This window comes from Accipiter gentilis, chromosome W (assembly GCF_929443795.1).
Source record: "Accipiter gentilis chromosome W, bAccGen1.1, whole genome shotgun sequence".
NCBI classification, from domain to species: Eukaryota; Metazoa; Chordata; class Aves; order Accipitriformes; family Accipitridae; genus Astur; species Astur gentilis.
This window is the reverse complement of record NC_064918.1, coordinates 11525364-11552387: the sequence shown is the minus strand read 5'-3', so window position 1 is coordinate 11552387 and position 27024 is coordinate 11525364. Positions and strand designations below refer to the sequence as shown.

The window sequence follows — 27024 nt, the reverse complement described above, 5'->3', positions numbered from 1 at the left end:
AAAAGGTGATGATGATTGACCAGGATGTAACTAAAGGTATGGGAACTGAGCATGACGTCAATGGTATAGAATAAGGGGTGGATACTGTCCTGGTTTCAGTTGGGATAGAGTTCACTGTCTTCCTAGTAGCTGGTACAGTGCTACGTTTTGAGTTCAGTATGAGAAGAATGATGATAACACTGATGTTTTCAGTTGTTGCTCAGTAGTGTTTAGACTATAGTCAAGGATTTTTCAGCTTCTCATGCCCAACCAGCGAGAAAGCTGGAGGGGCACAAGAAGTTGGCACAGGACACAGCCAGGGCACCTGACCCAAAGTGGCCAAAGGGGTATTCCATACCATGTGACGTCCCATCTAGTATAGGTACTGGGAAGTGGGGGCGGGGAATGGCCGCTCGGGGACTAGCTGGGCATCGGTCGGTGGGTGGTGAGCAATTGCACTGTGCATCATTTGTACATTCCAATCCTTTCATTATTGCTGTTGTCATTTTATTAGTGTTATCATTATTAGTTTCTTCTTTTCTGTTCTATTAAACCGTTCTTATCTCAGCCCATGAGTTTTACTTCTTTTTCCCAATTTTCTCCCCCATCCCACTGGGTGTGGGGGGAGTGAGCGAGCGGTTTTGCGGTGCTTAGTTGCTGGCTGGGGTTAAACCACGACACCATTCTACTGTGTACTGTTAAACTGACAAAGCATTTCTAAAGCCTGTCTTTTTCTATGTGACTTCTGTATGGCTGCTTTTTCTATATGATTTCTCCATGGGTTGTGCCTGAGAAACTTGGGAAGATTTTGCTTGGTACAAAATAACAGGCTTTACTGATTGACTATAGGTTCTACTGCATAACGTACATCAGAAAAAGAGGGAGTGAAAGGTGCAAAGCCTCTCTTGGGCTCATTTGTTTACACTCTGCCATTAACTAACTAAATAGTCATACCCATCAGTAAGGCTAAATTGACTGAGATGCTGAGAAGCTGTGAAAGAAATGTCATATCATAAATCACTTACAAATGGCTAACAATGACTTCTGATAACAAGTCAGACACTGATAATGTTCCCTTTTTTTCTGTAATGGACCTGTGTAACATATAATGGGATAGGTTTATCTGGAAATCACCTACTCGGTACCAACTTAATGACTTGGATTTGCCAATGGCTTTATCCTAACTGTACCCATGTGCATTCAAAACTTGAAAAGCCACAAGTGTAAAACCTGGCAGTTCTTTACCTCTTATAATGTCTTCAGAAGGATAGCAATCAATTAGCTGCCTGCAAATTCAAAAGTGCAGGATTAAAAGAACATAGCAGAACTCTGCAGTGAAGATAAATCCATTCAGGAAAAATGTCATTCAAGAAAATACATATTTGGATTTAATTCTGGAAATAATGGAGACCATGATGATATGAAAAATTTTCCCTCTACGATCCCCTTTCATTCAATATTCTCTTTATTTTAGTAGAGCATAGAGACTAATAGACCTGAGGTATCTCACCAGGTGGATACCACACATTTAGGAACATCAGGCAGGTACCTATATGACATATGGAACAACATAACAGGGAAGGGACTGCAATGCTGGGGTAGGATGGTGAAATGGAACCCTGCTGGGGGTACACTCCTTGGCTTCAATGTAGCATTGCAATGCTTCCTGCGCTCTGGTTCTGTGAGCCCATGAATCACAGATTAAGGCAACCACCTGAGCCGAAAAAGTGGTCTTAGAAAGGAAAAGGAGCATGTACCCTCATCTGAATGAGTCAATGCATTAACAGGATGGGTCTTTAACTATTTAGACTACACAGTCACAGTAACGTACCACAGAGGTCAGCCATGCCCTGACCTTACCCTGTGATGTTTGTCCAAAAGTTTTTTCTCTATGTCTCAACTGTCTTAGAGGGCCCAAAGACTACATCACAGAGGGAAATGAAAGGTGAATGCACGATAACCTCATCATTCCCCTCCTTGCACAAAAATTAACAAAACCTTGTTTGTTCAGGGCTACAATGTGGTTGTGCTGCAGCTATGAGCTTTTATGAAAGACAGTCTCATTTCTAATCTGCTATTTCATGTATTTCTGATCCTTTTCCACACTTGAATTCTGTAGCAAGGCTTACAGTATGTGTGTCGTGGTTTAACCCCAGCCAGCAACTAAGCACCATGCAGCCACTCACTCACTCCCCCCGCACCCAGTGGGATGAGGGGGGAAATCAGAAAAAGAAGTAAAACTCGTGGGTTGAGATAAGAATGGTTTAATAGAATATAAAAAGAAGAAACTAATAATGATAATGATAACACTAATAAAGTGACAGCAGTAATGATAAAAGGATTGGAATGTACAAATGATGCGCAGGGCAATTGCTCACCACCTGCCGATCGACACCCAGTTAGTCCCCGAGTGGCAATTCCCCCTGCCCCCACCCCCCCCAGTTCCTATACTAGATGGGACGTCACATGGTATGGAATACTCCGTTGGCCAGTGTTGAGGATTTCTTGGCTGGGCGAGGGCATGTGAGCAATCCAGCTGTTAGGTGGGAATGAAGCATAAGTTTACAAAGTGCTGGAGCAGACAAGGACGCTGTGTCCTTGTACGCTGGGAAAAAGGAAGATAAGAAGAGCCTGACAAGCAACTCCTGGATGCAGAAGAATGAGATAAGTAACTGCTAGACACCTCGTGAAGAAGCTTGCACAGCCAATAGAGGATAAGATAGTGTCACGTGAACCGGGGTATTGTACCAATTAGAGTATTGTATAAGGTGCGTGCACAAGCACATAAGGTATATAACTGTGCTAAAAGTTGTAGTAAATGGACTTCACTTGATCACATTGGTCTGTGCGTGATTTCCCCTGTGGATCCTCCACAACAGGCCAGTTTGGGTCAGCTGCCCTGGCTTGTGTCCTGTGCCAACTTCTTGTGCCCCTCCAGCTTTCTCGCTGGCTGGGCATGAGAAGCTGAAAAATCCTTGACTTGAGACTAAACACTACTTAGCAAGAACTGAAAACATCAGTGTTATCAACATTCTTCTCATACCGAACTCAAAACATAGCACTAGGAAGACAATTAACTCTATCCCAGCTGAAACCAGGACAATGTGGAAAGCTGGTGTTGGTTACAGGCACATATGGTGATGGGTAAATGATTACTTTTTCTCTATCCCCACCTCTGAGCTGGGGATTTTCCACTACAGTGTCTTTGCTTAGAGAAAATTTTAAAATGGCGGAAGAGTCTCAAGCTGTCTGATTTTAGTGCTGATAGAATGGTCCTTGATTTGCTTGACTAAGGAAGCTGCTGGCAAAAAGATGTTACAACTGGCAATTTACTTCGTGCATATTTTGGCTACATATCAACTTTCTGAAGTTTTTTTCCAGACAAGTGCAATATAATCAGCACATCTGCTATGCAACCAAATGTAAAGTTGATGACAATATTTTATTTATACAGTCTAATGCAAAAATGTAGTTTGATATGTTATAAATGTCAATGCTAATGCTACTAATTAAAGCTATAATATCATTGTGGAATGAAAAGATTTTTCTCATTTACTGGGACTCTATTCTTTTTTTTCAATCTAGGTTTAGGGTTTACAGGATCAGAAACCTTTCTTACACAAATAATACTAACACAGCACATCTTATAGGAGTAAATATTTAAGGCTTACTCCCCTTCTCACCCTCAAATATATAACTTTTCATGCTCTATTAACATTATAAAAAGTCATAGCTCTAAACAAGATTTGACAATGCCCTCATGAAATGCCTTTTGAGCACAGATCACAAAAATGAAAGATGGAAGTAGTCTACATTACTAAATTACTGTTGTTCAGCTGCCAAATATTTTGTGCTTTTATGGACATTCTCATTTTTTTCTAATAAATAATAATAAAAAAATTCTTACTCTGCATGCAACAGGTTTATATTACATATCATTTTCCATAGATTGTACAGGGTTTTTTTGAAAGACAATCATACGATGCATTTGGATAAATATACAGCAGTCTTTTAAACCACACAAAAATATTTCTAGCCAGACTTTTTATTTTTCATCTCAAATATGTAAAATAAATAACACAGGAAAGATACTATTCAGTGCAAGTTAAGACATCAGATTCTAACTCTCATTGCCAGCAGACTGCTAGAAAAATAGACCCATCATAAAAATAATTTCTAAAATTGTCGTGGTTTAACCCCAGCCAGCAACTAAGCACCATGCAGCTGCTCTATCACTCCCCCTCCTCAACTGGACAGGGGAGAGAAAAATATAACAAAAGGCTTGTGGGTCGAGATAAGGACAGGGAAAGATCACTTACCAATTACCGTCATGGGCAAAACAGACTCAACTTGGGGAAAATTAACTTACTTTATTGACAGTCAAATCAGAGTAGGGTAATGAGAAATAAAACCAAATCTCAAAACACATTCCCCCCACCCCTCCTTTCTTCTGAGGCAAAATTTCACTCCCAAATTATCTACCTACCCCCCGCCAGCGGCGCAGGGGGACGGAGAATGGGGGTTACGGTCAGTTCATCACATGTTCTCTCTGCCGCTTCATCCTCTTAAGGGGCAGGACTCATCACACTCTTCCCCTGCTCCAGTGTGGGGTCCCACCCACGGGAGACAGTTCTCCATGAACTTCTCCAACATGAGTTCTTCCCACGGACTACAGTTCTTCATGAACTGCTCCAGCATGGGTCCCTTCCACCAGGTGCAGCCCTTCAGGAACAGACTGCTCCAGCGTGGGTCCCCCACGGGGTCACAAGTCCTGCCAGAAAACCTGCTCCAGTGTGGGCTCCTCTCTCCACAGGTCCTGCCAGGAGCCTGCTCCAAACATGGGCTTCTGACGGAGTCACAGCCTCCTTCGGGCATCTACTTGCTCCGGCGTGGGGTCCTCCACGGGCTGCAGGTGGATATCTGCTCCACCGTGGACCTCCATGGACTGCAGGGGGACAGCCTGCCTCACCAGGGTCTTCACCATGGGCTGCAGGGGAATCTCTGCTCCAGCGCCTGGAGCATCTCCTCCCCCTCCTTCTTCACTGACCTTGGTGTCTGCAGGGTTGTTTCTCTTACATGTTCTCACTCCTCTCTCCGGCTGCAGTTTCTGTGCCCCAGCAACTTTTTTCCCTTCTTAAATATGTTATCACAGAAGTGCTACCACTGTCGCTGATTGTCTCAGCCTTGGCCAGCAGCGGGTTTGTCTTGGAGCTGGCTGGCATTGGCTCTGTCAGACATAGGGGAAGCTTCTAGCAGCTTCTCACAGAGGCCACCCCTGTAACCCCCCAGCTACCAAAACTTTGCCACGCAGACCCAATACAAAAATGTAAATCAGACAAAATATAATTTAAATGAAAACTTGGAAAACACTGTTTTATAAACATTAGAAAAGAATGCCGATTTAGTTCTAGTTCAACAGATCATCCCTATGTGACAAAGCTTTTAAATGCATATGTGTGTGTATATATATATATATGGATAAGTTCGTGCTTAAATCTCATTTACTTGTATAGGAGTAAGCATATGCTTAAGTTCTTTGCTGAATTCCAGCCCTAATATAGCTGATTTGCAAAGCCCAAATCTATGATGATATAAAGTAATTGACATTATAACTTCAAGTTGAGCTTCCAAAGTTCGTCTTTAAAGGTGACTCAGGAATCTCTAATTTTCTGCTGACATTTGTGACTTAGTTGTAACAGGGTTTATTGTTAACAGCAATATAAAGAATAATGACCTAAGGGAAAAAAAAGTTAACATCTCTAATTGATTAAAAAGCTTCATAAAATGACAAACCATGAGATCCTGTGTGACTGGATAGAAATCTAATTCCTTTCTGTCAAATCCCCAATATTAGTTGAGAATCAGAGTTTCCTTGGAGTACTGCTTATTTTCTGCTACCATGTACAAGAAAGTAATGGTTTGCAGGGGTTTTTTTATCCAGCTAAGTTTTCAAATTTTCATACAACACATATGCTGTATCTTGCTAGAAGAATTCCCCTGGAAATTAGTGAAGTCACTTCTAGTGGCTAAACACTAGATTGAGGCGAACAAGGAGGTTCCCAGAGCCCGGGAACCCCGAGGAAGAGCAGGGACCCGTCCAGAGCCGGCGACTCTCGCGAGAGAGGCTGACGCGGCGTGGGCGTTGCCAGTGGCAACCGCGGGAGATTTAAACGGCCCTGAGGAGCGCCAGCGACCAGCGCGTGGTGCGGCAGTTTGCATTGCAATTCCTGCAGGGAGGGCCCAGCCCCCTTCCCAGCTCAAGAGGGCTACTCAATCGGTGGGCATCGACCTCAGAAGGAGACCCAGGTATGGTTGCCACTCAGGTGAAAGCCATTGCCAGGAAAAATGTGGCAACCCAGACGGAGCTCCCAAGCAGACATGCAGCTGTCCAGGTCTCCAGCTGCAGGGAGTGCCTGAGCCTATCACTAGTACCAGAGGGCAGCAGGGACATCTCCTGTGTGAGGTGTGACCAGGTGGATGATCTGCTCAGCCTGGTAGCAGAGCTGAAGGAGGAAGTGGAAAGGTTGAGGAGTATCAGGGAGTGTGAGATAGATTGGTGGATGCACACCCTACCATCCCTGAGGCTGAGGCAGCAGATGGAGGCTCTACAAGAAGCAGAGGATCCCCTACTCTCTTGCCACCAGGCAGGAGGGGACCTAAGAGATGGAGGGGAATGGATACAGGTCCCTGCTTGGGGAGGCAGGTGAATCCCCTCCCGGTCTCCCTCACCTTCCCAGTTGCCCCTACACAACAGGTATGGGGCTCTGGAACTTGAGGACCAGGCCAATGGAGATCAAGGTGTAGATGAAGGTCTATCTAGGGGGCTGCCTAGGCTGAGTCAGTCAGCCCCACACATTCTGACAGCCTCTGAAAAAAGAAAAAGGAGGGTAATTGTCATAGGCGACTCCCTTCTGAGGGGGACAGAGGGCCCACTATGCAGACCTGACCCATCCCACAGGGAAGTCTGCTGCCTCCCTGGGGCCTGGGTAAAAGACATTACTAGGGAACTCCCTGGTCTGGTTCAGACCTCTGATTATTACCCGCTATTGGTTGTGCAGGTTGGCAGTGATGAGATTGCAGAGAGAAATCCAAAAGCAATCAAAAGGGACTTCAGGGTATTGGGGCGATTAGTGGAAGGATCGGGAGCACAGGCAGTGTTTTCCTCAATCCCTTCAGTGACAGGGAAATATATTGAAAGGAACAGGAAAACACACCTGATCAACACATGGCTCGGAGGCTGGCGTTATTGGTGGAATTTTGGGTTTTTTGACCATGGGGAGGTTTACACGGCACCAGGCCTGCTGGCAACAGATGGTATCCAGCTATCTCAAAGGGGGAAAAGGATCCTCGCTCATGAGATGGCAGGGCTCAGAGAGAGGGCTTTAAACTAGGTTTGAAGGGGGGAAGGGGATAAAACTAGGGGCACCAGAGCTGAGCCTGGGGGCAGTATGCCAATGTTGGGGGTGGAATCGATAGCCCAGCTCAAGTGCATCTATGCCAATGCATGGGCAATAAACAGGAGGAGCTGGAAGCCATTGTGCAGCAGGATAGCTGTGACTTAGTTGCCATCACAGAAACATGGTGGGATGACTCCCATGACTAGAGTGCTGCAATGGATGGCTATAAGCTCTTCAGAAGGGATAGCAAGGAAGGAGAGGTGGTGGGGTGGCTCTCTATGTTAGGGAATGTTTTGATTGTACAGAGCTCCACGATTGTGATGACAAGGTCAAGTGCTTACGAGTAAGGATGAGGGGGAAGGCCAACAAGGCAGATATTGTGCTGGGAGTCTGTTATAGACCACCCAACCAGGTTGAAGAGATGGATGAAACATTCTACAAGCGGCTGGCAGTAGTCTCACAATTGTGTGCCCTTGTTCTCGTGGGGGACTTCAACTTTCCATATGTCTGCTGGAAATACAACACAGCAGAGAATAAGCAGTCTAGGAGGTTCCTGGAGTGTGTGGAAGATAACTTTCTGACACAGCTGGTAGGTGAGCCTAGCAGGGGAGGAGCCTTGCTAGACCTACTGTTTACAGAGAAGGACTGGTGGGAGATGTGGTGGTTGGAGGCCGTCTCGGGCTTAGCGACCATGAAATGATAGAATTCTCGATTCTTGGTGAGGTAAGGAAGGTAGTCAGCAAAACATCCACTATGGACTTCTGGAGGGCAAACTTTGGCCTGTTCAGGACACTGGTTGAGAGAGTCCCTTGGGAGACAGTCCTGAAGGGCAAAGGGGTCCAGGAATGCTGGACATTCTTCAAGAAGGAAGTCTTAAAGGCTCAGGAGCAGGCTATTCTGATGTGCTGCAAGACGAACTGTTGGGAATTGGCTTAATGAGAAAGGACATGGGTCTATGGAAAGGTTGTGCAAGCAGAGTGGTTTGTGAAGGAATGTTAGCGTGGGTAGCAAGACTAGGCCTTGGCCAAAACTGCTGGTCTTGCTGATATCAGGAGAAAGATAAGGACACTGTGACCTTGGCAGAGTTTCATAGACAACTTTGAGAAAGTTCCCATGAGAAAGTTGCGGAACATCCATAGCTGCAAACCACAAGTGGGTGTGTTTTAGTAATGAATAAACATTAGCAATGTACCAATCATAATAGGACTAGTAGGCATAATTATCGTAAGCTGTATAAATATGAGCTATCCGTGCAAATAGAGTTGAATCACTTCTATCACTCATATTGAGTCGACTTATGTGCATTCCTCTGCCGCTCGCAACGAACTGCCAGGGAAGACGACTGGCCTGGCTGAACAGGGAGCTTTTGCTGGGACTTGGGGGGGGGGGGGGGGGAGGAGGAGAGTTTACCATCTTTGGAAGAAAGGGCAGGCAACTCAGGAAGAGTACAGGGTTCTTGTTAGGTCATGCAGAGACAAAATTAGAAAGGCAAAAGCTCAGCTAGAACTCAATCTGGCCACTCTCTTATAAGATAACAAAAAATGTTTTTACAAATATGTTAACAATAAAAAGAGAGCCAAGGAGAATATCCTTTATTGGATGCAGAGGGGAACATTGCCACCAAAGATGAGGAAAAGGCTGAGGTACTTAATGCCTTCTTTGCCTCATTCTTTAATAGGGAGACCAGTTATCCTCAGGGTACTCAGCCCCTTGAGCTGGAAGACAGGGATGGAGAGCAGAACATACCCCCCCTTAATCCAGGAGGAAATAGTTAGTGACCTACTATGCCATCTGGACACTCACAAATCTATGGGACCTGATGGGATCCATCCAAGAGTACTGAGGGAGCTGGCAGAGGTGCTTGCCAAGCCACTGTCCATCATTTATCAGCAGTCCTGGTCAACAGGGGAGGTCCCAGATGATTGGAGGCTTGCTAATGTGACTCCCATTTACAAGAAGGGTCGGAGGGAGGATCCAAGGAACTACAGGCCTGTCAGCCTGACCTCAGTACCAGGGAAGATTCTGGAACAGTTCATCTTGAGAGCACTCACAGAGCATGTGCAGGACAAGCAGGGGATCAGGCCCAGCCAGCATGGGTTCATGAAAGGCAGGTGCTGCTTGACCAACCTGATCTCCTTCTATGACCAGGTGACCTGCCTAGTGGATGAGGGGAAGGCTGTGGATGTTATCTTCCTTGATTTCAGTAAGGCCTTTGACTCTGTCTCTCACAGCATACTCCTTGAGAAGCTGGTGTCTCATGACTTAGACAAGTGTACTCTTCACTGGGTGAAAAACTAGCTGCATGGACGAGCCCAGAGGGTTGTGGTGAATGGAGTTAAATCCAGTTGGTGCCTGGTCACAAGTGGTGTTCCCAGGGCTCAGTATTGGGGCCAGTTCTCTTTAATATCTTTATCAGTGATTTGGATGAGGGGATCGAGTGCACCCTCAGCAACTTTGCAGATGACACCAAGTTGGGAGACAGGGTTGATCTGCTTGAGGGTAGGAAAGCTCTACAGAGGGATCTGGACAGGCTGGATCAATGGGCTGAGGCCAATTGTATGAATCATAGAATAGTTTGGGTTGGAAGGGACCTTTAAAGATCATCTAGTCCAACCCCCCTGCAATGACATCTTCAACTACATCAGGTTGCTCAGAGCCCTGTCCAACCTGACCTGGAATGTTTCCAGGGATGGGGCATCGACCACCTCTCTGGGCAACCTGTGCCAGTGTCTTGCCACCCTCACAGTAAAGAATTTCTTCCTTATATCTAGTCTACCCTCTTCCAGTTTAAAACCATTACCCCTTGTCCTATTGCTACAGGCCCTACTAAAAACTTTGTCCTCATCTTTCTTATGAGACCTCTTTAAGTACCGCAAGGCCACAATAAGGTCTCCCCAGAGCTTTCTCTTCTCCAGGCTGAACAACCCCAACTCTCAGCCTTTCTTCATAGCAGAGGTGTTCCAGCCCTCTGATCATCTTTGTGGCCTCCTCTGGACTTGCTCCAACAGGTCCATGTCTTTCTTGTGCTGAGGACCCCAGAGCTGGATGCAGTACTGCTGGTGGGGTCTCACCAGAGGGGAGTAAAGGGGCAGAATCCCCTCCCTCGACCTGCTGGTCACGCTGCTTTTGACACAGCCCAGGATACGGTTGGCTTTGTGGGCTGTGAGCGCCCATTGCCAGCTGATGAGGTTCAACAAGGCCAAGTGCCGGGTCCTGCACTGTGGCCACAGCAACCCCATGCAGTGCTACAGGCTTGGGGAAGAGTGGCTGGAAAGCTGCCTGGCAGAAAAAGACCTGGGGGTGCTGTTTGACAGCTGGCTGAATGAGCCAGCAGTGTGCCCAGGTGGCCAAGAAGGCCGATTGGCATCCTGGCCTGTATCAGAAATAGTGTGGCCAGCAGGAGCAGGGAAGTGATTGTCCCCCTGTACTCAGCACTGGTGAGGCCATACCTTGAGTACTGTGTTCAGTTTTGTCCCCCTCACTACAAGAAAGACATTGAGGTGCTGGAGTGTGTCCAGAGAAGGGTGACAAAGCTGGTGAGGGGCCTGGAGCATAAGTCTTATGAGGAGCAGCTGAGGGAACTGGGGTTGTTTAGTCTGGAGAAAAGGAGGCCAAGAGGAGACCTTATCACTCTCTACAACTACCTGAAAGGAGGTTGTAGTGAGGTGGGTGCTGGTCTTTTCTATCAAGTAACTAGTGATAGGACGAGAGGGAATAGCCTCAAGTTGTGCCAGGGGAGGTTTAGATTAGATATTAGGAAAAATTTCTTTACTGAAAGGGTTGTCAGGCATTGGAATGGGCTGCCTAGGGAAGTGGTGGTGTCACCATCCCTGGAGGTATTCAAAAAGCCCGTAGACAAGGTACTTCAGGACATGGTTTAGTGGGCATGGTTGATGGTTGGACTTGATCTTAAAGGTCTTTTCCAACCTAAATGGTTCTATGAGTTGTCTGTGTGCACTAGACATGGTAAAACTTGTTTGTGAACTGAGCCAGACAATCCATACACTAAGTCAAGGATTATTTGGCTTCTCATGCTCTGCCAGCAAGAAGGCTGGAGGGGCTCAGTAAGTTGTGAGGGGACACAGCCAGGACAGCTGACCTAAACTGGCCAAAGGGGTATTCCATACTATGTGACATCATGCCCAGTATATAAACTGGGGGGAGTTGGCCTGGGGGGGATCACTGCTCAGGAACTAACTGGGCATTGGTTGGTGAGTGGTGAGAAATTGCATTGTGCATCACTTCTTCTGTATATTCCAATCCTTTTATTAGTATTGTCATTTTATTATTATTGTTATAATTATTATTTTTCTTCCTTTCTGTTCTATTAAACTGTTCTTATGTCAACCCATGAGTTTTACCTTTTTACTTCTGATTCTCTCCCCCATTCCACTGGGTCGGGGGGGGGGGGGGGGGGGTAGTGAGCGAGCAGCTGTGTGGTGCTTAGTTGCTGGCTGGGGTCAAACCACAACAGTGACCAAAAGTTTCCATGAGCAGAGGAGATAGAATTCTAGGTCAGCTACCAAATTTGAGCCACCTGTGACTCCCATCTGGTCTACTGTGCAAAAGGCAAGTCTGTCTGGCAGATCTGAGCCCAAATGCAAGTTCCCAGAGAGGAAATATTTGTTCCCTGGAGGAAGGGTAAGGAACACTGAGAAACAAAAAACCCCAAATAAACAAAACAACAAAAAAGTGTTTTTCCAAGGTCTGATAATCTTTTTTTTAAACTGGAGCCATCCAGCCAATCCACAAGACTATGCCTTGTTAAATGTGAGATTTTATTATGAGTCTGTGATGGGTTAACCCTGGCTGGATGCCAGGGGCCCACCAAAGCCATTCTATCTGTCCTGGTTTCAGCTGGGATAGAGCTAACTGTCTTCCTAGTAGCTGGTACAGTACTATGTTTTGAGTTCAGCATGCGAAGAATGTTGATAACACTGATGTTTTCAGTTGTTGCTCAGTAGCGTTTAGACTAAAGTCAAGGATTTTTTCAGCTTCTCATGCCCAGCCAGGGCACAAGGAATTGGCACAGGACACAACCAAGGCACCTGACCCAAACTGGCCAATGGTGTATTCCATACCATGTGACTTCCCATCTAGTTTAGGAACTGGGAAGTGGGGGGGGGGGGGGCAGGGAATCGCCGCTCGGGGTCTGGCTGGGTGTCGGTCGGCGGGTGGTGAGCAATTGCCCTGCGCATCATTTGTACATTCCAATCCTTTTATTACTACTGTTGTCATTTTATTAGTGTTATCATTATCATTATTAGTTTCTTCTCTTCTGTTCTATTAAACCGTTCTTATCTCAACCCAGGAGTTTTACTTTTTTTCCGATTTCCTCCCCCATCCCACTGGATGGGGGGGAGTGAGTGAGCGGCTGCGTGGTGCTTAGTTGCTGGCTGGGGTTAAACCACGACACTATCACTCCCCCATCCTCAGCTGGACAGGGGAGAGAAAAAATATAACAAAAAAGCTTGCGGGTTGAGATAAGGACAGGAGAGATCATTCACTAATTACCGTCACGGGCAAAACAGACTCAGCTTGGGGAATATTAGCTCAATTTATTACAAATCAGCCAGAGTAAGGTAATGAGAAATAAAACCAAATCTCAGAACACATTCCCTCCACCCCTCACTTCTTCCCAGGCACAACTTCACTCCCAGATTTCTTCACCAAGCCCCCCCAGCGGCACAAGGGGGACAGGGATGGGGTTTATGGTCATTACACGTTATTTTCTGCCGCTTCATCCTCCTCAGGACGAGGGCTGATCACGCTCTTCCCCTGCTCCAGCGTGGGGTCCCACCCACGGGAGACAGTCCTCCACGAACTTCTCCAACGTGGGCCATTCCTACAGGCTGCAGTTCTTCACGAACCACTCCAGCATGGGTCCATTCCATGGTGTGCAGTCCTTCAGGAGCACACTGCTCCAGCGCGGGTCCCCCACAGGGTCACATGTCCTGCCAGAAAACCTGCTCCGTGGGCTCCTCTCTCCACAGATCCGCAGGTCCTGCCAGGAACCTGCTCCAGCGCGGGGTTCCCACGGGGTCACAGCCTCCTTCAGGAACCCACCTGCTCCAGCGTGGGGTTCCCACGGGGTCACAGCCTCCTTCAGGAACCCACCTGCTCCAGCGTGGGGTCCTCCACGGGCTGCAGGTGGATATCTGCTCCACCGTGGACCTCCATGGACTGCAGGGGGACAGCCTGCCTCACCAGGGTCTTCACCATGGGCTGTAGGGGAATCTTCGCTCCGGTGCCTGGAGCATCTCCTCCCCCTCCTTCTGCACTGACCTTGGTGTCCGCAGGGTTGTTTTCTCTTACATGTTCTCACTCCTCTCTCCAGTGGCTGTTTCTCCGCATCCCAACTTTTTTTTTCCTTCTTAAAATTGTTATCACAGAGGCGTTACCACTATCGCTGATTGGCTCAGCCTTGGCTGGCGGCGGGTCCGTCTTAGAGCCAGCTGGTATGGGCTCTCTCTCGAACACAGGGGAAGCTTCCAGCAGCTTCTTACAGAAGTCACCCCTGTAACCCCCCCCACTACCAAAACCTTGCAACACAAAACCAATACAGAGTCTGTTCTCAGAATTTTATTTTTCCCTACTGAATGCGAGACTTGACTAAAATAAAAATAAAGCAGACCTGGCTGTGAAAATCCACACATCCTTGGCAATAAATGGACTACAGACATGCTTGAAGTGCTTCATGTCCAAGAGATACCAAAACTGGGCTCCTAATATGCAACGGAAACTACCAAAGCTGTTGTCAAAAACTGTAATGTTTTTCTCTCCACTCTTAAGGTTATTACCTAGATGCTGCTTTAATTCTTGTGTGAAAATGTGCTAAATTAGCATTTAAAAAGTGTCATCCTCTTCTTCCTGTTTGATATTGCACTGATACCCGATATGAACAGTTTTTATTTCAACTGGAGGAACATATGTGAAATTGTCTTTACAGCAGTCTAAGAGCTTGAGAGCCTGGCCCTATACAATCAAATAAATACAGAACTAAAATTGGTTCACTTTTGGATTCAGGTTCAACAAAGATTATTAATGCTCATGGCAGGATGCTTAATATTTTATTTGAATAATTGATATTGAATTTTATTTTAAATAATTTACTACAGAACTCTGGTAAAATTTGTTTTAAAATAAATATGATCAAAACACCTATAAAAATGTTTGATTGCAAAAGATTAAATGGGGTTGGGAATCAGTTTGAGATCCCCTTCACACCTGGCCTGTTGACATAGCTGGTGTTTCAGAAGCTGTCCTCCAGCCACACGTGGCTGACCTGAACAGCCTGCGACAGCAGCAGGACAACCCTTGCACCAGGTTTTGCTGCACCACTAGCAGTAGCTGGCAGTCTCCCCAGCATGGAAAGCTGCCCAGCCCCATGCAGAAAAGCTGCTGACACAGGCTCTGGGGTTGGTGACCCACGCTGCCCAGGGGTGCTCCAGCAGAGCCAAACTGCTGCAGGAGCCATGAGGCTGGCTGAAGAAAGCCTCGGGGCACATGCAGCTCCTGCTGCCCGACAGACTATAGGATCCCAGAAAGAAGTCACTCTCAAAAGAAGGCAATGACCACAGCAACACCTCTCACCCCACCAGGTCTCCAGCCATCTGCAGGCAGAGTGGGAGGCCTCAGCTGCCATGTGGGTGACTGACAGCTCTTCAGTGTCAGTCCTTACCAGGCTGCTGCTGTCCAGGAACCATCAGGAGGCAGCTCAGGGGGTCTTCTGGCTCAAAGCACAACTGCAAATTTTGCCTCTGCCTCTACACTTCTCCTCACAAGCCTTTCCACCAAGGTACCCAGACCTCGGTACCCAGCAGCAGCAGCTAGCACAAGAAGGCAGAACTGTAGGGAACGGCGTTCGGAAGATCTCGCGATGTCACGGAAAGATGGAGGGTTAGTCACAGCCCTATGACATATCTGTAATCCTGCCTACCCTTGTTAGTATAAAAGGAATTGACTGCGCAATAAAAGGCAGAAGTTGGCGCTCACACTGTGTGTGTTATCTGTCTCTTTCCCTGGTCCGGGCCGACCAGTGATCTAATCGCGGCACCTTGATATGTAGCGAACGCTACACAGAACAACCTCTGACAAAGTGGAGTGCCAAGTACCAGGTACATAAATCAGGTACATAAATCAATCTGATCTGAAAACCTAAGGAAAAGCCCTAAGGTCTCAAGTGTGACCAGGGATGCAGCCATCATCTCACCAGCTAGCAGCAGGGCAGAGCCCAGCCTCACACCAGCTATCAACAGGACCTCCCCACATCCAGGCTGAGCTTTGTTCATAACTTGACAGGAGAGAACGACAGTACCAGAGCAACTAGCGATGCACAGCACCCAGAACAATATTCAAGTCTCATCACATTTTGGCACTTGTTACATGTTTCTTCAGAAGTGCCTCTCCCCTAAGCCACCAGGTTACTCCCCTCCAAGCCACTCTGTCACTTCCCCCTCCTCAACTGGAGGGGGGGAAATACAACAAAAGGCTTGTGGGCTGAGATAAGGACAGGGAGATCACTCAGCAATTACTGTCACAGGCAAAACAGACTCGAGTTGAGGAAATTAATTTAACTTATTACTGATCAAATCAGAGTAGGATAATGAGAAATAAAAACTAAATCTTAAAACACCCCTCCCTTCTTCCTGGGCTCAACTTCACTCCCGATTTCTCTACCTCCCCCGAGTGGCGCAGGAGGATGAGGAACAGGGGTTGTGGTCAGTTCATCACACGTTGTCTCTGCTGCTCCTTCCTCTTCATGCTCGTCCCCTGCTCCAGCATGGGGTCCCACCCGTGGGAGACAGTCCTCCACAAACTGCTCCAGCATGGGTCCTTTCCACAGGGTGCAGTCCTTCAGGAACAAACTGCTCCAGCGTGGGTCCCCTGCAGGGTCACAAGTCCTGCCAGAAAACCTGCTCCAGCATGGGCTCTCCATGGGTCACAGCTTCCTTTGGGGCATATTCACCTGCCCTGGTGTGGGATCCTCCATGGGCTGCAGGGGGACAACCTGCCTCACCATGGTCTTCTCCACAGGCTGCAGGGGAATCTCTGCTCCAGCCCCTAGTGCACCTCCTCCCCCTTCTTCTTCACTGACCTTGGTTTCTGCAGAGTTGTTTCTCTCACATATTCTCACTCCTCTCTCTTCCAGTTGCTGTTCCACAGCAGTTTTTTCCCCTTCTTAAATATGTTATCCCAGAGGCGCTACCAACATCACTGATGGGCACAGCTTTGGCCAGTAGCAGGTCCATCTTAGAGCCAGCTGGCACTGGTTATATTGGACATGGGAGAAGCTTCTGGCATCTTCTCACAGAAGCCACACCTGTAGCCCCACTGCTACCAAAACCTGGCCACGCAAACCCAATAGACGTAAATCCAGAAACCTCACTGACTAAGCAAGAGCAGCATCACCAAGGAAGAAACAGACGGTACGTGTCTTTGGAAGGAGACTAGCTTTACAGTTATCATTTCCCATCTTCACCTCTCTGCTCTCACCTCTACAACAGTCTCCATAAGCGGAGTGGTTACTGTAGTGGGGGAACTGAAAAAACTTAACACACATTAACATCAACCAAAGAGATTATTTCATTTAGAGGTTTGGTCTAAATACTTGTTTCTTCACTGGCAAGACTTCTTGCCCCTTCAGGACTGTCTAATACCAGACTTGTTTGGATATTAATTCTGAGAAAACCGAAACAAGCAACACAACCAAATGCTCTCAGCAGTGACAGTAAAGCAGTTTGAGTTTTGTTTTCCAGCTTTTCTAATTAATTAGGAACCCCATTTCCTTGTTTCAAACTGTCACATTTCTCACCTGGGAAGGAAAACTGGACAACCGCTTTACCTGCACCCAGAGACAGCAGCTGCTGACCCACCAGCTGCTGAATGTCCTTCTGTCCTGGGTTCAGCTGGGATAGAGTTAATTTTTACAGGAACCTGGGAGGTGGGGGGCATAGCTGGGGCAGCTGACCTGAAATAGCCAAGGAGCTATTCCATACCATGTGACATCATGCTCAGTATATAAATGGGGAGCAGGCCGGAAGGGGGAGAGGGGCTTTCTCGACTTTCGGTGGGGGGAAGCGGCAGAGCGGCGGGTTCCGGGTTGTAAGCACTTGCACTGTGCATCACTCTTTGTATACTCTTTCATTAGTACCGTTGTTGTAACCTTTTTTTTGGTGTGTTGTCCCAGTAAACAGCCTTTATCTCAAACCTCGAGATTCGAGGGGTTTTTTTCTTTTCTCTCCTCCGTCTCCTCCCCATCCCACCGGAGGGGGGCGAGAGGAGTGAGTGAGCAGCTGCGTGGTTGGTTCTTTGTTACCGGCTGGGCTGAAACCACGACGGTCCTTTTTGACGCCCAACGTGGGGCAGAAGGGTTGAGATAACGACAGATCTGGCCAGAGCGTGTTGAAACAAAGTTGTCATACGCATTTCTTATACTAGATAAATAGATGTTAGTCACAATGTTGTTTCATTTGTTTACATGGTGGCGTTTTGTAAGCTCTTATATGCTCTATGTGTTGCCTGTAGTTGCGTATCTCATCTCTGGGAGAGTGATTGGGATTATCATTTTGCTGTACTGGGCAATGTCGACTTGTGAAATGATTACATCACTGGTCATGAGGTTAAGCTGGTATCTGTATGAGGCAGTGATATCATTTCCATACTTTGGGCACCTTCTGTCAGATTTTATTGGTAATTACACCCAATCCATAGGGAAGTTGGGGGGGGATACTTCCCCCCCGTCCGTTCGCCTCCCTTCTTCCGACTAATTACAACAGCTTTTGAGAATTTTGAGTATCCTTGGGATGTGCAAGCCAGCGTGCTGTTAGTGCTATATCTCCTGACTATGTTTCAGGTCTTGTTTAGGGCTACAAAAAGGCTCTTTAAGAGTACCACTCAGAGATCTGCCCCAAAGCTGGATACTCATGGGTGGCACGGCATGTGGGAGGATATGGGCAGGTATCTAGAGAACTTCTCACCTCCAGTGACTTGGAAGTTCACTCCTGAACAACTACAGAACCCTCATGAAGTGGCAGAATATTTGAAAGAAAAATGCTGTGGCTATTCCAGAGACGCACAACTCGCTACACTGTGCTGGGCCCTGGCCAGTATCTACCAAACACTGCTTGATATTAGGCAGCACCCTCAGGGGGGGGGAAAGATGGAAAACAGGGCAACAGGCACTGTGACTACCCAAAACCTGACAACAGGCACTGTGGCTGCCCCTACCACGACAACAGATACTGTGACTACCCCTACCCCGGTGACAGATACTGCAGCTAAACCAGAGAACCAACCTGTGCCAGTATCAGTTGCCCCTGTACAGAAAAAGAAACACACAAAGAAATCAGTTCGCTTAGTGAGAGATGAAGATGAACCAGGGTCATTGCGAGAACAGGAGGAAGAGGCAGAACCTGAAATAATTACCCAATGTCTATCCCTGAGTGAGTTGCACCACATGCGAAAAGATTTTAGCTGCCACCCAGGTGAGCACATTGTTACCTGGCTGCTCCGATGCTGGGATAGTGGGGCTAGTAGTGTGGAATTAGAGGGTAAGGAAGCCAAGCAGTTGGGATCTCTGTCTAGGGAAGGGGGCATCGACAAGGCGATTGGGAGAAAAACACAAGTCCTCAGCCTCTGGAGGCGACTTCTGTTAGGTGTAAAGGAAAGATACCCCTTCAGGGATGAAGTTACATGTCACCAAGGCAAGTGGACCACCATGGAGAGAGGTATCCAGTACCTGAGAGAATTAGCTGTGCTGGAGCAGATTTATAATGATCCAGAAAATGCGCAGTCACCCACAGATCCAGATGAAGTCCAATGCACACAACCCATGTGGCGGAAGTTTCTACGAAGTGCACCACCAACCTATGCCAACTCATTGGCAGTAATGTCCTGGAAAGAAGGCTATGGACAAACGGTGGATGAATTGGCTGTCCAACTCCGGCAATACGAAGGGAGTCTCTCTTCCTCCCTACGGGCCTGTGTCTCAGCTGTGGAGGAGTTGTCCCGAGAGTTCCAGCAATTCAAAGTGGATCTGTCCTCCTCCTCACCTGTACAGGCCCGCATCGCAGTTATTGGGAGTAAGCGTTCCTCTGCCCAAGAGAGAGGAGAGAGAAAGTACACATGACAGGCTAACCTGTGGTTTTACCTGCGTGACCATGGAGAGGACATGAGGAAGTGGGATGGAAAACCTACCTCAGTCTTGGATGCACGGGTACAGGAGTTGCGAGAAAAAGCAACCAGAACATTGGATTAGGTTCAACACATTGCTGTTCCAGTTTCCCGTGAGCAGTCCCCCGGACACAGTAGATGGGCTGATCTCATTTCTGATCCCCTTGAAGGGACTTGTGATTCACGTGTGCAGAAAGTGAGTAACAGATATTCTAACCAGGATTAGAGGGGCCCTGCCTCCAGCCAGGTGGAGGAGAGGGACAACCGAGTCTACTGGACAGTGTGGATTCGATGGCCTGGCACATCAGACCCACAGGGATATAAGGCTCTAGTAGACACTGGTGCACAATGTACCCTAATGCCATCTAGTTATAAAGGGGCAGAACCCATCTGTATCTCTGGTGTGACAGGGGGATCCCAAGAGCTAACCGTATTGGAAGCTGAAATGAGTCTAACCGGGAATGAGTGGCATAAACACCCCATTGCGACTGGCCCAGAGGCCCCGTGCATCCTTGGTATAGATTATCTCAGGAGGGGGTATTTCAAGGACCCAAAAGGGTACCGTTGGGCCTTTGGTATAGCTGCCTTGGAGACGGAGGAGATTGAAAAGCTGTCTACCCTGCCGGGTCTCTCCCAAGACCCTTCGGTTGTGGGGTTGCTGAAGGTTGAAGAACAACAGGTGCCAGTTGCTACCATGACGGTGGACCGGAGGAAATATCGCACCAACCGAGACTCCCTGATCCCCATCCATAAGCTGATTTGCCAATTGGAGAGCCAAGGAGTGATCAGCAAGACTCACTCACCCTTTAATAGTCCCATATGGCCCGTGCAGAAATCCAATGGGGAATGGCGACTAACAGTAGATTATCGTGGGCTGAATGAAGTCACGCCACCACTGAGCGCTGCTCTGCCAGATATGTTAGAGCTTCAATATGAACTGGAATCAAAGGCAGCTAAGTGGTATGCCACAATTGACGTTGCTAATGCATTTTTCTCCATTCCTTTGGCAGTGGAGTCCAGGCCACAGTTTGCTTTCACTTGGAGGGGCGTCCAGTACACCTGGAATCGACTGCCCCAGGGGTGGAAACACAGCCCCACCATTTGCCATGGACTAATCCAGGCTGCACTAGAAAAAGGTGAAGCTCCAGAGCACCTGCAATACATTGATGATGTTATCCTATGGGGCAACACAGCAGAAGAAGTTTTTGAGAAAGGGAAGAAAATAATCCAAATCCTTTTGAAGGCTGGTTTTGCCATAAAAGAAAGTAAGGTCAAGGGAGCTGCGCAGGAGATCCAGTTCTTAGGAGTAAAATGGCAAGATGGGCGTCGTCAGATTCCTGCAGATGTGATAAGCAAAATAGCATCTATGTCTCCACCAACTAATAAAAGGAAACACAGGCCTTCTTAGGTGTTGTGGGTTTTTGGAGACTGCATATTCCAAATTACAGTCAAATTGTAAGCCCTCTCTATCAAGTGACGTGGAAGAAGAACGATTTGAAATGGGGGTCTGAGCAACGACAAGCCTTTGAACAAATTAAGCAGGAGATTGTTCATGCAGTAGCTCTTGGGCCAGTCTGGGGAGGACAAGATGTTAAAAATGTGCTCTATACTGCATCTGGGGAGAATGGCCCTACCTGGAGTCTTTGGCAGAAAGCACCTGGGGAGACCCGAGGCCGACCCCTGGGGTTTTGGAGTCGGGGATATCAAGGATCCGAGGCTCGCTATACTCCAACTGAAAAAGAGATCTTGGCAGCGTATGAAGGAGTTTGAGCCGCCTCAGAAGTGGTTGGTACTGAAACACAGCTCCTCTTAGCACACTGACTGCCAGTGCTGGGCTGGATGTTCAAAGGGAGGGTCTCCTCTACACATCACGCGATTGACGCCACGTGGAGTAAGTGGATTGCACTGATCACACAGCGGGCTCGCATAGGAAACCGCAGTCACCCAGGAATTGTGGAAGTGATCACGGACTGGCCAGAAGGCAAAGATTTTGGAATGTTGCCAGAGGAGGAGGTGACACGTGCTGAAGAGTCCCTGCTGTATAATAAACTGCCAGAAAATGAGAGGCAATATGCTCTGTTCACTGATGGGTCCTGTCGCGTTGTGGGAGAACATCGGAGGTGGAAGGCTGCTGTATGGAGTCCTACACAACTAGTCACAGAAACTGCTGAAGGAGAAGGCGAATCGAGTCAGTTTGCAGAGGTGAAAGCCATCCAGCTAGCGTTAGACATTGCTGAAAGATAAAAGTGGCCAGTGCTCTATCTCTATACTGACTCATGGATGGTGGCAAACGCCCTATGGGGGTGGCTACAGCAACAGAAGAAGGGCAACTGGCAGCGCAGAGGTAAACCCATCTGGGCTGCCACACTGTGGCAAGATCTCGCTGTTCAGATAGAGAAGCTAGTGGTAAAAGTACGTCACGTAGATGCTCACGTACCCGAGAATCGGGCCACTGAAGAACATCAAAACAACCAGCAGGCAGATCAGGCTGCCAAGATTGAAGTGTCTCAGGTGGACCTGGACTGGCAACGTAGGGGTGAGCTATTTATGGCTCTGTGGGCCCACAATACCTCAGGCCATCAGGGAAGAGATGCAACATATAGATGGGCTCGTGATCGAAGGGTGGACTTGACCATGGACACTATTGCACAGGTTATCCATGAATGTGAAACGTGCTGCAGTCAAGCAAGGCAAGCGGCAAAACCCCCTGTCGCATGGAGGGCGATGGCTGAAATATAAACAGTGGGAGGCCTGGCAGATTGACTATATCACACTCCTACAAATTTACCAAGGCAAGTGCCATGTGCTTACAATGGTGGAAGCAACCACTGGATGGCTGGAAACATACCCTGTGTCCCACGCCACTGCCCAGAACACCATCCTGGGCCTTGAAGAGAAAATTTTATGGCAACACGGCACCCCAGAAAGAATCGAGTCGGTCAACGGGACTCACTTCTGAAACAACCTCACAGATACCTGGGCCAAAGAACATGGCCTTGAGTGGGTATATCACATCCCTTATCACGCACCGGCCTCCAGAAAAATCAAACGATACAATGGACTGCTGAAAACTACATTGAGAGCGATGGGGGGTGGAACTTTCAAACATTGGGATACACATTTAACGAAAACCACCTGGTTAGTTAATACTAGAGGATCCACCAATCGGGCTGGCCCCGCCCAACCAAGAGTTCCACATACTGTAGAAGGGGATAAAGTCCCTGTAGTGCGCATGAGGAGTATGTTAGGAAAGACAGTCTGGGTTAGTCCTGCCTCAAGCAGAGGCAAACCCATTCAAGGGGTTGTTTTTGATCAGGGACCTGGGTACACCTGGTGGGTGATGCAGAAGGATGGGGAAGTTCGATGTGTACCTCAGGGAGATTTGATTTTGGGAGAGAATAGCCAGTGAATTGGGCTGTATGATATTTAACTGCTAAATAACCTGCCAATGCATGTCATTGTATCTATAGTGTCTATATGCCATATCAAGGGTATTACTGTAATAATTACCCCAATGACTGCAGGATGGACTTTGAAACTGAGCCAAGTACAACAGTGATAGAACTTGAACAGGTGCCCAGCAATTTCCTCAAGATCAACATCTTCAACCTGCAGACCAAGGGCGTGGGTTGCACCAAATGTACTAGCCACAAGTTCCAAAGGTAGCGTACAATAACCCAACATCTCACACCATCTCTCTCTTATCCTGAAGAACTGTTACAACAGATGGAGCCCCAAAGTCATGGACTAAATAAAATTGATGGACACATTAGAGGGATAGCCCACAGGCTAAAGGAATACTATTTGGGGGGGGGGGGGGGGGCAGTCCATATACTTATATATAAGACAAGGAAAGTGGTAGTGGTTGATTGGAAAATGTAAGATCTGGGCATGATGTAGATGGTATAGAATAAGGGGTGGATAATGTCCTGGGTTCAGCTGGAATAGAGTTAATTTTTACAGGAACCTGGGAGGTCAGGGGGGCACAGCCGGGACAGCTGACCTGAACTAGCCAAGGAGCTATTCCATACCATGTGACATCATGCTCAGTATATAAATGGGGAGCGGGCCAGAAGGGGGAGGGGGGGGGGTGAGGGAAGTGGCGGAGCGTCGGGTCCCGGGTGGTGAGCAGTTGCACTGTGCATCACTCTTTTTGTATACTCTTTCATTAGTACCGTTGTTGTTGTTGTAACCTTATTTTTGTGTTGTCCCAGTAAACTGCCTTTATCTCAACCCCCAAGGTTCCAGTTTTTGGTTTTTTTCTTTTCTCTCCTCCATCTCCTCCCTATCCCACTGGAGGGGAGCGGGAGGAGTGAGTGAGCAGCTGCGTGGTCCTTTGTTACCGGCTGGGCTGAAACCACGACACTTTCTTAAACAAGTTTTAATTTCAGCCCCACCACTATAAGCTGGTGAAACTCAATGCTACAGGATACGATGCAAGGTACTCTGCCCTGGTCCTACTCATCATCCATCTCCACCTCTCCTAGATACTTGCCAGCTACATCTCTCCTCAGCATCATTTTTTTTTAAGGTATATAATTAATATAGTTGAGCACCTCACAGAGAATTCCAGGAGTTTACACTGGACCCAAATTAGATGTTTTGGTCATATAAAGTTAACAACATAATGGAGATAAATGCCATCTCCTTCCAGGTCCTGATGAGCTAAAACCTCTTAATGAAAAACCTAAACTGAGACAACAAGCTGAATCATTTTCCCCTCCCGAAGCCCAATGCTCCCAGCTCCATGCTGTAACATGAGTTTGGATCCCTAGGCTTGGTTTTTGCAACAAAACAAAAATAAGTCACAAAAAAAAGCAGCACATTCCACCATTGCAGCCATCTGCCTGGAGACCTCTGGTTGTTCTGCCCAACAGACAGTGTTCCTGTGTTTCTGCAGGAGCAGGCAGCATCTAGACAGGCAGGATCCAGCAAGTTCTTCATCTGCTGAAGCCAAAGAGCATGAGAGATGGGAACCATGACTCTGGGAGTTCTATTTGAGGGTTTTATTATTTTTTCTTCTGCAGAATCAAAATATTTAGCAAACTACTTTAAAGATTCAAGACTACTGATATTTTATGTATTTAGAACTTGAATAATGTACAAAGTAATACTTTGAACTATCAAAAACAACCCAAAACCTGATTTCCAGTACTAGATGTTGTTATGCATTTATATAGCAGTGTGAAAAGTGGAACTAATGCAGTGAGTATATTTGTTTTAAAGAAAGTGCTTGAAAGAAACCTCCTGCATCACACTGAGTATTATTTAAAACAAAAAGATAACTGATTTCCTAGCAGGGCATTGTCTTAAATATCCTACAAACCTGGGGGATTAAGAATACTGAGCTCCAGCTCTCTGCCTTCAGGTTCAAGAACCAACACAAGTTGCAGGTCCAGGTAGAGTTCACAGCTTACCTGTTTCAAGAGAACTTACACACCACTCAGCATTGGACGCTTACGTGTGGCAGAAGTGTTGTATGCATGGGTAAAAAACCCAAACAAACACAAGAGGAACAGCTTCTCTATGCATAGCAACAGTTTCTGAACCAGTGTTTTACTAAGTTGCAGACTAACTTTCAACCAAAAAATAAAACTCCATTGCACTAAAGGTCAAATTTAACCAATTAATCTGGACTATGATACAGTCAAGTAATTCAGTACAAGCAGACTGTCTTGGTTTTGGCTGGGATAGAGTTAATTGTCTTCCTAGTAGCTGGTATAGTGCTATGTTTTGGGTTCAGTATGAGAAGAATGTTGATAACACTGATGTTTTCAGTTTTTGCTAACATTTAGACTAAGTCAAGGATTTTTCAGCTTCTGATGCCCAGCCAGCAAGAAGGCTGGAGGGGCACAAGAAGTTGGCACAGGACACAGCCAGGGCAGCTGACCCAAAGTGGCCAAAGGGGTATTCCATACCATGTGATGTCACATCTAGTATATAAACTGGGGGGGAGTGGGGGTGGGGGGATCACTGCTTGGGGACTAACTGGGTGTCGATCAGCGGGTGGTGAGCAATTGTATTGTGCATCACTTGTTTTGTATATTCTAATCCTTTTATTATTACTATTGTCATTGCATTATCGTTATTATTATCATTATTAGTTTCTTCCTTTCTGTTCTATTAAACTGTTCTTATCTCAACCCACGAGTTTTACTTCTTTTCCCAATTTTCTCCCCCATCCCACTGGGTGGGGGGGAGTGAGTGAGTGGCTGTGTGGTGCTTAGTTACTGGCTGGGGTTAAACCACGACACAGGCACCATGAAAGCAGCTTCAAAGAACCAAAGCATCCTAGTTTCAGAATCAACTTAGTATTCTTCTGTCCAACTCCAGTGCAACAGTGAGGGGGAGAAATCACTCCTGTCTCTACCTACGTACAATTCCAGTAGAGGTTGGGCAGTCTAAACTCTCCGTGGCCAAGCTGGAAAAAGGAAAGTTAGGAAAGGACACTTTAAAAATTTAATTTAAGAAAGAAAGTTGGCTCTCAGTGGAAAGAGAAATGCTAGTGATGCACGTGAGCGGGCTTGCTCAGTCATTCTCCCTTGTACGTGAAAAGCCGGACTCCTTCCTGCCGAGAGCAAGTCACACTGGATATGAGGGTGGCAGGGCTGGTCCTGCTTCATTGCATGTGGAGAATCCAGGAATGTGTTTTCAGCTGGCTCCTGCACGGGCCATTAGATCTTCCAAAGCATTGTGTTGGTCATTGTTATGTAATAATAAGACCTCCTTAATGTCTTTTAGTTCAAAGCCCATTTCTTTAAATTGACTCATTAGTTGGAGAAGTTCTGTGATCTGAAAGACACAGACAGTCCATTATTTGCAAGAGAGAAGAGGATCAGTGCTTGGTGGAGGTTTAGCACAGAGCCAGTCTTCAGTGACTGGGCACCCCATGGGGTGGATTTCTCCTCCCCAAGTACAGCCCATTCCAGCTCCATTTGGAGAAAGTCCACTCACACCAGAGCCGGCAGAGCTCTGGATGTAGTAGCCCACAGGGCCTCACCTTCAGTCCCGTGTCTGCAGTCCTGCATTTGTGAAATCCTCTTTAGCAAGGGCACCAAAGCTCAGTCTGTGGGAGTGTCTCTCCCAGTAGGAAATTTATCAGCCTGACCTAATTTAGACTCTGATTAATGTCACCCTGCTCCCTCATCTAGCAGCTACTGCTGCATCTGATTTTTTTTAAAGTTACTTTGATTTTGGGAACAGTACAGTAGCCCTTGCTATCAAAATGGCTCTTCAGATCTAAGGCAAACTTGGGGGATTAGCACAAATCCTATTGGACACACTGTGTACGATACTACCAACATCAACTACGAATCCTCCCTGAGCTTTGAAAAAATAAAGTAACAAGTGAATCAGCTGATCAGACTTTTACAAACTCTCTGCCATTTACAGGGCCTCTGCCCCACTTGGGGAGGGGGAGAGGGGTACAGCACAAAAACCCACCACAACAAAAAAAAAAAACCCAAAACCCAAA

The 27024-nt window shown here is 47.1% G+C and overlaps 2 protein-coding genes across 9 annotated transcripts in view; one reads left to right on the top strand and one right to left on the bottom strand.

Moving 5' to 3' along the window:
- LOC126035313 (uncharacterized) overlaps positions 1–27024 on the top strand; it is a 289711-nt gene that overhangs the window by 229438 nt on the left and 33249 nt on the right. The gene's annotated exons all lie outside the window — the stretch shown is intronic.
- The window catches only part of LOC126035280 (ubiquitin-associated protein 1-like), a 54931-nt gene continuing 51277 nt past the window's right edge, over positions 23371–27024 (bottom strand). For all 8 annotated transcript variants that reach the window (XM_049793689.1, XM_049793691.1, XM_049793696.1 and 5 more), the window contains one exon: positions 23371–26342. In XM_049793689.1, the coding sequence (XP_049649646.1) occupies positions 26202–26342 (141 nt within the window). In that variant the 3' untranslated portion in view covers positions 23371–26201. The remainder of the gene's footprint in view (positions 26343–27024) is intronic.